This window comes from Hemiscyllium ocellatum, chromosome 12, assembly GCF_020745735.1.
Source record: "Hemiscyllium ocellatum isolate sHemOce1 chromosome 12, sHemOce1.pat.X.cur, whole genome shotgun sequence".
Lineage (NCBI taxonomy): Eukaryota > Metazoa > Chordata > Chondrichthyes > Orectolobiformes > Hemiscylliidae > Hemiscyllium > Hemiscyllium ocellatum.
In genome coordinates, this window is record NC_083412.1 from 102,018,635 (window position 1) to 102,029,072 (window position 10,438).

The 10,438-nt window shown below is 45.4% G+C and overlaps 1 protein-coding gene across 1 annotated transcript in view; it reads left to right on the forward strand.

Annotated features, from left to right (window-relative positions):
* The window catches only part of pde9aa (phosphodiesterase 9aa), a 66,592-nt gene extending 64,729 nt beyond the window's left edge, over positions 1-1,863 (forward strand). Inside the window, exons 18-19 of the mRNA XM_060833892.1 lie at positions 1,024-1,097; positions 1,793-1,863. Coding sequence (XP_060689875.1) covers positions 1,024-1,074 — 51 coding nt within the window. The 3' untranslated portion in view covers positions 1,075-1,097; positions 1,793-1,863. The remainder of the gene's footprint in view (positions 1-1,023; positions 1,098-1,792) is intronic.
* The last annotated feature ends 8,575 nt before the right edge of the window (positions 1,864-10,438 follow it).

Sequence of the window (10,438 nt, forward strand, 5' to 3'; positions counted from 1 at the left end):
TTACCCCATTGTCGACCCCCCCACAAGTATCCAAAACGGTATATTGTTCTTGAGGGGAACGGCCGCAAGGGGTCTCTGCACTGGCTGCTTCCTCCCCATCCCCCTCACTGTCACCCATCTGTCTGCAATCTTTGGAGCTACTACTTCCCTAAAGCTCCGATCTATGACCCCCTCTGCCTCCCGAATGATCCTAAGTTCATCCAACTCCAGCTCCAGTTCCCTAACACGGTCTTGGAGGAGCTGGAGATGGGTGCACTTCCTGCAAGTGTAACCAGCAGGGACGACCATGGCATCCCTCAAACATGTTGCAAGAGGAACATTGCACTGCCTTCACTGCCATCCCTCTAAAAGTAACCCTTAAAAAAAACTAGGTCTAAACACGAGAATAAGCAAAATGCAGCACTTCCCTTCTCACCACAACGGGTCTTATTATGAGGTTAGAGGAGGAGGGCAGGTGGGAGGCTCAACCCTGTAGTGCCTCAGGTTCCTCTCCTGCGCACTTTTATAGGGGAAAAAAAAACAACTTACCCAGGTAAGCTTGTGCTACACCAGCTTCCAGGTCCACTCCGTGCTTTTTTTAAAAAAAAATTCAAATTTAAACCATTAAACAAACGTCACTGAGCCTTCAAGCAGCCGCTGCCAAACAGCCCTTACCTGCTTCGCTGGTGAGTGTCTTTTGGGAACTTTGGAATTTCAGAGCGCGATGGGAGCAGAGCCCTTGGGTATGTTTAAGACTGAGATCGATAGATTCTTGATCCGTCAGGGAATGAAGACTCACATGGAAAGGGTGGGAAGTGGAGGACCGTTGGATCAGCCTTAATCCTATTGAATAGAGGAGCAGGCTGAATGAGGGGCTGAAGGGCCTACTCCTGTTTGTATTTTGTACAGTTTAATAACTCACCACTGTGTCTCACTTTCCTGTTTATCTGGTTGGTTTTTGTGATACTGTCAGTTAATGAGAAGCTGCCGCGGGTCAGCTCAGTAACGTGGGACTTTACAATTTCTGAATGTTTTGGTTTTCAGATTCACAAAAACAAAAACGAATCTTTATCCATCGGTGGCAAAAAGAAGTGAAACCGCCCTGTTGTGTGTTTGAGGTGAGCAATTCCTGGAAATCTCTGCAGGTATAGTTTTGATGGAGTGAATGATTACACCTCCTCAGTGACAGGGCAGGGTTCTACTGGGGTCCTGAGGCAGGGCTGGGGTTCAGGCCCAGACACTGCGTGTGTGTGCATGTTTGTGTCTGTGTGTATGCATGTGTGTGCATGCGTGTGCGTGTGTGGAGGTGGTGGGAGGGTATCCAGGGGGACCTCGATTATTCGAATTTTGGAATATCCAGACAAAATCGCATGGTCCTGATACTTGGTTAAACTGCATTATCCAGCATTTGATTGTCTGAACATTTGATTAGCCGAACAAAATACTCCCCACCCGCATCATTCAGATAATCAAGGTTGCTCTGTAGTGGCTGGGTCCCAGGGGATGGGGGCTCCGGAGGAGTCGAGCCAGATTGCGGGAGAGTAACTCGTATCAGATCCACCATCCTCAGCACTGAGTCGGCAGGAAATTGAGTTGGGAGTTTGACTGTGGGAGCCTTGGGGATGACGTTGGTCAGTCTCTCGGAGATTCTGAGTCTCTGGAGCATCGTGATGTCTGAATTGAGCCGGGGGGAGGCTTCTCAGTCTCAGAGTGTGCTCCATGCAGCTGTGTTTCTTTATGTTTTGTGGAGTTGTGTGTTTTTGGATGGATGGATGGATGTTTGTTATGTTCAGGACTTGTCATAAATTCATAGACTATAATCCTCCTGAAGGATTCCATGGAGAATGGGCTGCTGTTGCTGAGTCTGGGATGTTGTTGCTGTGAACGAATCACATGGTCCAGGCCAGGAAGTTGGGAACTCCCCAGCATTGAGAGCTGAGGCTGTGAAGAACTCCCCTGACCCGCTGTCAGTGACTGCCACAGCCTTTTGGGAAATGTTGTTACCGTTTGATGTTTAACACTGGATAATTCCAGACTCTGGAAGCTTTTCTGGTCGTTTTTGGTGTGAAGCCTGGAAGGAGGCCGATTCACATTTGTTTTTGGAATTGGGGGTTTCTCATGTTCGTTCCATTGGAAATTTCCACTTTTGAAATTCCATTGTGTGTTTCACGTTCTGCTTTTTTAACTTGTTTTTAAAAATTGGCTTCTCATGAGGAGGTAGTGACTGAGTTTTCACAGGGCCCCAGGCCTGGTTCTGGGCCTTGACTCTCTGTGTCAAAGAGCTGGTTGTAAGATCAAACAGTTTCAGCTAGTGGTTTTTTTTATTATTTGATTGAAATTCTTTAAAATTTATCTGATGATGAAAGGAGGAGTTTTGCTAACAGCTGAATTTGATTAGTTGGGTTTTCTACATTTCTCATTGTTTGTCCCATTTATTTTCATGGTTACATAGTCTCCCCTGGACTGTCATCAAAGTAAACATCTGATTTTCAAAATCCAAGTTTTTTTTGGGAGAGATAAAAAACTTAATTTAAAATCAGCAAAGACATTCTCTCTCTGCTGATAGCTACGAATATGTTTATACTGATTTTCCATTATAATTACATTATACATAATCTTACATTACATTAGTTTTACATTCCAACTGATTAAAAAGTGATGTTAATCAAGTGAGAATGAGATTTTACATTTCAAAACTGAACAATTTGATATCTTAATACATTAACAATGCTCTTTTGATGATATATTTTTCTTAAGACAAGGAATCCAGGAAGAGGTCAAAGGTAGGTTTACCTGTAGACAGGCCACACCTGGGCCATGATCTCACTGAATGATGGGAACAAGCTTGAAGGGCTGATTGGCCTACTCCTATTTCCAGGACAACGCACTGCTTCAGTGACCAGGTCCCAAAAAAAGGTACAAGCAAAGATCTGCTCAGTCCCTTTGCAGAATGATTAGTGAAAATAATTTATTTCCTCCTGGTGGATGGGCAGGGGGTAAAGGAATGGGGTTCAGCAGCTGGTGGAGAGGGTGCTGGGGGTCAGTCAGCTGGTGGAGAGGGTGCTGGGGGTCAGTCAGCTGGCGGTAACTGAGGATTGGTTTCCCATTCTACTGTTTAATGGCCTAGTGCCTGAGAAATTCCACCCAGCAGCTCCTTAAAGCAGCATCTGCCTCAGCCCACCTCCGAGGATGGAGCTTAAAGCAGATTCAGAAACAGCTTCAGGCTTAAATGAAGTTTTTATTGATTATATTTAAAAAAAACAGTTGGTGAATTCTATTGTTGTCATGAAATTTGTACTTTTTGCATTTTTAAACAAGTTTGTTTTGTACATTATTTTGCACATTAAAATATTTAATTACTGAAAATCAATATTTGATTGAAGATCTGAGTGATTTATCAGAACAAGAAACAATTTCCGTGGAGTTTGGGTTCCCCCAGCGTCACTCAGCTCCTGACGTCATTCCAGCCTTGGGTCAAACATGGACAATAAGAGCGGAATTCCAGAGGGGAGGGGAGAGGGACAGCCCTTCACATCAAGGCAGCATTCAACTAGGAGTGGGATCACTGAAATCAATGGGGATCAGCAGGTAAACCCTCCAGTGGTTAGAGTCACACCTGACACGAGGATGGTTGTGGTTGTTGGAGGTCAGTCACCTCAGCTCCAGGACATCTCTGCAGGCGTTCCTCAGGGGAGTGTCCACGGCCCAACCATCTTCAGCTGCTTCATCAATGACCTTCCCTCCATTTTAAGGTCAGAAATGGGGATGTTTGCTGATGATTGCACAATGTTCAGCACCATTCGCCACTCCTCAGGTACTGAAACAGCCTGTGCTCAAATGCCAGGCTATGCCCATCTCCACCACAAGACAATCTTAACAAATGCCCCCTAACATTCAACGGTATTACCATCACTGAATCCTCGAATATCAACATCCTGGAGATTTTCATTAACCAGAAACTCAACTGGACTCACCACATAGACACAGTGGCTACAAAAGCAGGTTAGGGGCTAGGAATACTGCGGTGAGTGACTCACCTCCTGACTCCGAAAGTCAGTCCATCATTGACAAGGCACAAGTCAGGGGTGTGATGGCCTGGGGACAGGCGCAGTTCCAACAACACTCAAGAAGCTTGACACCATTCATGACAAAGCAACTGCTTGATTGGCACCACATTCACAAACATCCCCTCCCACCCCCACCACCAACACTCAGGAACAGCAGTGTGTACTATTCACAAGATAAGGAGTCGGCCATCTGGCCCTATGAGCCTGAAACAACATTCAATTCGATTATGGCTGATCTTTTCATGGCCTCAGTTGCACCTATCCACCCTCTCACCATAAGACCATAAGACATAAGAGTGGAAGGCCATTCGGCCCATTGAGTCCACTCTGGCAATCATAGCTGATGGGCATTTCAACTCCACTTACCAGCGTTCTCCCTGTAGCCCTTAATTCCTCGAGACAACAAGAATCTATCAATCTCTGCCTTGAAGACATTTAGCGTCCCGGTATCCACTGCACTCCGTGGCAATGAATTCCACAGGCCCACCACTCTCTGGCTGAAGAAATGTCTCCGCATTTCTGTTCTGAATTGACCCCCTCTAATTCTAAGGCTGTGTCCACGGGTCCTAGTCTCCTCGCCTAACGGAAACAATTTCCTAGCGTCCACCCTTTCCAAGCCATGTATTATCTTGTAAGTTTCTATTAAATCTCCCCTTAATCTTCTAAACTCCAATGAATACAATCCCAGGATCCTCAGCCGTTCCTCGTATGTTAGACCTACCATTCCAGGGATCATCCGTGTGAATCTCCGCTGGACACGTTCCAGTGCCAGAATGTCCTTCCTGAGGTGTGGGGACCTAAACTGGACACCGTACTCCAAATGGGGCCTAACCAGAACTTTATAAAGTCTCAGTAGTACAACGGTGCTTTTATATTCCAACCTTCTTGAGATAAATGACAACATTGCATTCGCTTTCTTAATCACGGACTCAACCTGCATGTTTACCTTTAGAGAATCCTCGACTAGCACTCCCAGATCCCTTTGTACTTTGGCTTTACGAATTTTCTCACCGTTTAGAAAGTAGTCTATGCTTTTATTCTTTTTGCCAAAGTGCAAGACCTCGCATTTGCTCACGTTGAATTCCATCAGCCATTTCCTGGACCACTCTCCCAAACTGTCTAGATCCTTCTGCAGCCTCCCCACTTCCTCAGTACTACCTGCCTGTCCACCTAACTTCGTATCATCTGCAAACTTCGCTAGAATGCCCCCAGTCTCTTCATCCAGATCATTAATATATAACGTGAACAGCTGCGGCCCCAACACTGAACCCTACGGGACACCGCTTGTCGCCGGCTGCCATTCCGAAAAAGAACCTTTTATCCCAACTCTCTGCCTTCTGTCAGACAGCCAATCCTCAATCCATACCAGTAGCTCACCTTGAACACCATGGGCCCTCACCTTGCTCAGCAGCCTCCCGTGTGGCACCTTATCAAAGGCCTTATGGAAGTCTAGATAGACCACATCCACTGGGTTTCCCTGGTCTAACCTACTTGTTATCTCTTCAAAGAATTCCAATAGGTTTGTCAGACACGACCTCCCCTTACTAAATCCATGTTGACTTGTTCTAATCAGACTCTGCTCTTCCAAGAATTTAGAAACCTCATCCTTAATGATGGATTCTAGAATTTTACCAACAACCGAGGTTAGGCTAATTGGCCTATAATTTTCCATCTTTTGTCTTGAACCTTTCTTGAACAAGGGGGTTACAACAGCGATCTTCCAATCATCCGGGACTTTCCCTGATTCCAGCGACTTTTGAAAGATCTCAACCAATGCCTCCGCTATTTCCTCAGCCACTTCCCTCAGAACTCTAGGATGTATCCCATCGGGGCCAAGAGATTTGTCAATTTTAAGATCTTTTAGTTTTTCCAGCACTTTCTCTTTCGTAATGGCAACCATACTCAACTCAGCCCCCTGACTCCCTTTAATCGTTGGGATATTACTCATGTCTTCCACTGTGAAGACTGATGCAAAGTACTTGTTAAGTTCTCCTGCTATTCCCTTATCTCCCATCACTAGGCTTCCAGCATCAGTTTGAAGTGGCCCAATGTCTACTTTTGCCTGTCATTTGTTTCTTATGTTTTGAAAGAAACTTTTACTACCATTTCTAATACTACTGGCTCGCCTATCTTCATATTTGATCCTCTCCTTCCTTATTTCTCTCTTTGTTATCCTCTGTTATTGTAGCCTTCCCGATCTTCTGATTTCCCACTGCTCTTGGCCACTTTATAGGATCTCTCTTTTTCTTTAATACATTTCCTGACTTCCTTTGTCAGCCATGGCTGTCTAATCCCTCCCCGGATAATCTTTCTTTTCTTGGGGATGAACCTCTGTACAGTGTCCTCAATTATACCCACAAACTCCTGCCATTTTTGCTCTACTGTCTTCCCCGCTAGGCTCTGCTTTCAGTCTATTTTTGTCAGTTCCTCTCTCATGCCCTCATAATTACCTTTATTTAACTGTAACACCATTACATCCGATTTTGCCTTCTCTCTTTCAAACTGCAGACTGAACTCTACCATATTATGATCGCTGCTTCCTAAAGGTTCCCTTACTTTAAGATCTTTTATAAAGTCTGGTTCATTACATAGCACTAGGTCCAGAATAGCCTGCTCCCTTGTGGGCTCCATGACAAGCTGTTCCAAAAGACCATCCTGTAAGCATTCCATGAATTTCCTTTGTTTGGATCCACTAGCAACATTATTTACCCAGTCCACCTGCATATTGAAGTCTCCCATGATCACTGTGACCTTGCCTTTCTGACATGCCTTCTCTATTTCCCGGTACATGTTGCGCCTCGGGTCCTGACCACTGTTAGGAGGTCTGTACACAACTCCAATTATGGTTTTTTTGCCTTTGTGGTTCCTCAATTCCACCCACACAGACTCCACATCATCTGACACTATGTCATTCAGTGCCATAGATTTAATTTTGTTCTTAACTAACAAGGCCACCCCACTCCCTCTGCCCACCTCCCTTTTCGTTAAGTTGAAAATCCTTGGAGGTTTAACTGCCAGTCCTGACCCCCCTGTAACCAAGTCTCTGTGATACCTACCACATCATAATCATTCACTATGATCTGTGCCATTAGTTCATCGGCTTTGTTACGAATGCTATGAGCATTCAGGTAAAGTGCCTTAATGCTAACTTTATCATTAGAGATATTGGAAGTCATAAGATGTCCGAAGTTATCCTTCCTTTTTGCTGCATTCCCAGTCTGCCTCGAGTTTAGATCCGCCTGCACACCTGCTGCTTATCGTTCCATTTAACACCATACTCCCTGTCGCTTTCACTTTCCCTTCCCCCCAACTCAGAAGTTTAAAGTCCTACTAATCACCCTATTTATCCTCTTCTCTAGAACACTGGTACCTGATTGGTTCAGGTGGAGACCGTCCCAACGGTACAGATCCCCCCAGTTCCAAAACTGATGCCAATGCCCCATGAAGTGGAATCCCTCTTTCCCACACCAATCCCTTAGCCACGTGTTTACTTCCCTAATTTTCCTATCCCTATGCCAGTTGGCACGTGGCTTGGGCAGTAATCCGGAGATTATGACCCTTGAGGACCTGTTCCTTCAATTTCCTGCCTAGTGCTTCGTAATCCCCAAACAGGTCCTCCACCCTAGTCTTGCCAATGTTGTTAGTACCAACGTGAACCACAACAGCTGGATCCTCCCCCTCCCGCTCCAATATCCTTTCAAGCCGGATATTGTAACCCTTAGTTCCTTTACTGTTCAAAAATCCATCCATCATTTCCTTAAAACCATTCAACAAGTTCGACTGGGACAACACTACTATTATAGGACAAGCCAAACAGAGAACAGCCAGGGAATTCCTAGAGGCATGGCACTCATCCACAGATTCTATCAACAAACACATCGACCTGGACCCACTATACCGGCCACTGCAGCGACAGCTGGAACTGACAACCGGAAGCGGCAGATACAAATCACTATAAATGCCGGAGGAAACATCACAGAAGTGCTTCACAGGAGGCTCCCAAGCACTGAGAATGTCACCTAGACAGGGGACGAAACATCTGCAACACAAATTCCCAGCTCGGCGAACAGAACCACAACATTCAACAAGAAAGCATCAACTACCTCACAGGGAACAGAATTCCACAGATTCCCAACCTTGTGGGTGAAGACATTCCTTCTAAATCCAGTCCTAAATCTGCTCAGTCTAATTTTGAAGCTTTACCTCCTAGTTCTAGTTTCACCCGCCAGTGGAAACAACATCCCTACATCTACCTTATCGATTCCCTTTATAATTTGACATGTTTCGTCAAGGTCCCCCCTCATTCTTCTGAAGTCTACTCCGTTTCTCCTCATAAGCCAACCCCCTCAACTCCAGAATCAACTCAGTGAACCTCCTCTGCACCCCCTCCAGGGCCAGTACAGCCTTTCTCAAGGAAGGAGACCAAACCTGCACACAGTTCTCCCGATACAGCTGTCGAGACATACAGATGTACAGCACAGAAACAGACCCTTTGGTCCAACTTGTCCAAGCCGACAAGATACTCTATATTAATCTAGTCCCATTTGCCTTCCTATTCAAATACGGTTCCAAATGCCTTTTCAATGCTAGAATTGTACCAGCCTCCACAATGCCCTCTGGCAGCTCATTCCATACACGCACCACCCTCTGCGTGAAAAAGTTGCCCCGTTGGTCCCCTTTAAATCTTTCCCTTTTCACATTAAACCTATACCCTCCTGTTTTGGACTCTGCTACGCTGGGGAAAAGAAAGACTGTGGCTATTTATCCTACCCATGCCCCTCATGATTTTATAAACCTCTATAAGGTCACCCCTCAGCCTCCGACACTCCAGGGAAAACAGCCCCAGCCTGTTCAGCATCTCCCTATAGCTCAAATCCTCCAACCCTGGCAACATCCCTGTAAATCTTTTCTGAACCCTTTCAGGTTTCACAACATCCTTCCAATAGGGAGACCAGAATTGCACGCAATATTCCAACAGTAGCCTAATCAATGTCCTGTACAGCCACAACATACCAAACACCTTCTTCACTATCCTATCTACCAGAGACTCCACTTTCAAGGAGCTATGAACCTGCACTCCAAGGTCTCTTTGTTCAGCAACACTCCCTAGGACCTTACCATTAAGTGTATAAGGCCTGCTCAGATTTGCTTTCCCAAAATGCAGCACCTCGTATTTATCTGAATTAAACTCCATCTGACACTTCTCAGCCCATTGGCCCATCTGGTCAAGATTCTGTTGTAATCTGAGGTAACCTTCTTCGCTGTCCACTACACCTCCAATTTTGGTGTCATCTGTAAACTTACTAACTATACCTCTTATGTTCACATCCAAATCATTTCTATAAATGACAAAAAGCAGTGGATCCAGCATCAATCCTGGGTCACAGGCCTCCAGTCTGAAAAGCAACCCTCTACCACCACCCTCCGTCTTCTACCTTTGAGCCAGTTCTGTATCCAAATGGCTAGCTCTCCCTGTATTCCAGGAGATCTAACCTTGCCAGCCAATCTCCCATGGGGAATCTTGTCAAATGCCTTACTGAAGTCCATATCAATCCTCTCTGTTACTTCTTTTAAAAACTCATTCAAGTTTATGGGACATGATTTCCTACACATAAAGCCATGCTGACTATCCCTAAGCAGTCTTTGGATTTCCAAATACATGTAAATCCTGTCCCTCAGGATTCCCTCCAACAACGTGTCCATCACTGACATCAGGCTCACTGGTCTATAGTTCTCTGGCTTGTCCTTACCACCCTTCTTAAATAGTGGCACCACGTTAGCCAACCTCCAGTCTTCCGGCACCTCACCTGTGACTATCGATGATACAAATGTCTCAGCAAGGGACCCAGCAGTCACTTCCCTAGCTTCCCACAGGTACACCTGACCAGGTCCCAGGGATTTATCTACCAGTATGCATTTTAGTATAACCTCCTTATTTTTAAACTCCATCCCTCTTGCAATGAAGGACAATATTTTATCTGTCTTCTTAATTACCTGCAAACTCATGCACAAGGATTCCCAAGATGCATTGCAGTAATTTAGCAAAGATCCTCAGGCAGCACCTTCCAAACTCTGGACCATATCCATCGATAAGGTCAAAGGGCAGCAGATACATGGGAACACCACCACCTTCAAACTCCTCTCCAAGTCACTCACCAACTGGACTTGGAAACATATAGCCATTCCTTCACTGTTGCTGGGTCAAAATCCGAGAATTCCCTTTCCAATGGGTATTGTGGGTCTACCAACAGCACATGGACTGCAACGGTTCAAGAAGGCAGCTCACCCCCACCTCCCCGATGGAACTAGGAATGTGCTATAAATGCTGGCAAGCCAGCGACACCCACACCCTATGGCTGAACAAAAAACCTAGTGACTAGAATTAAATGCTT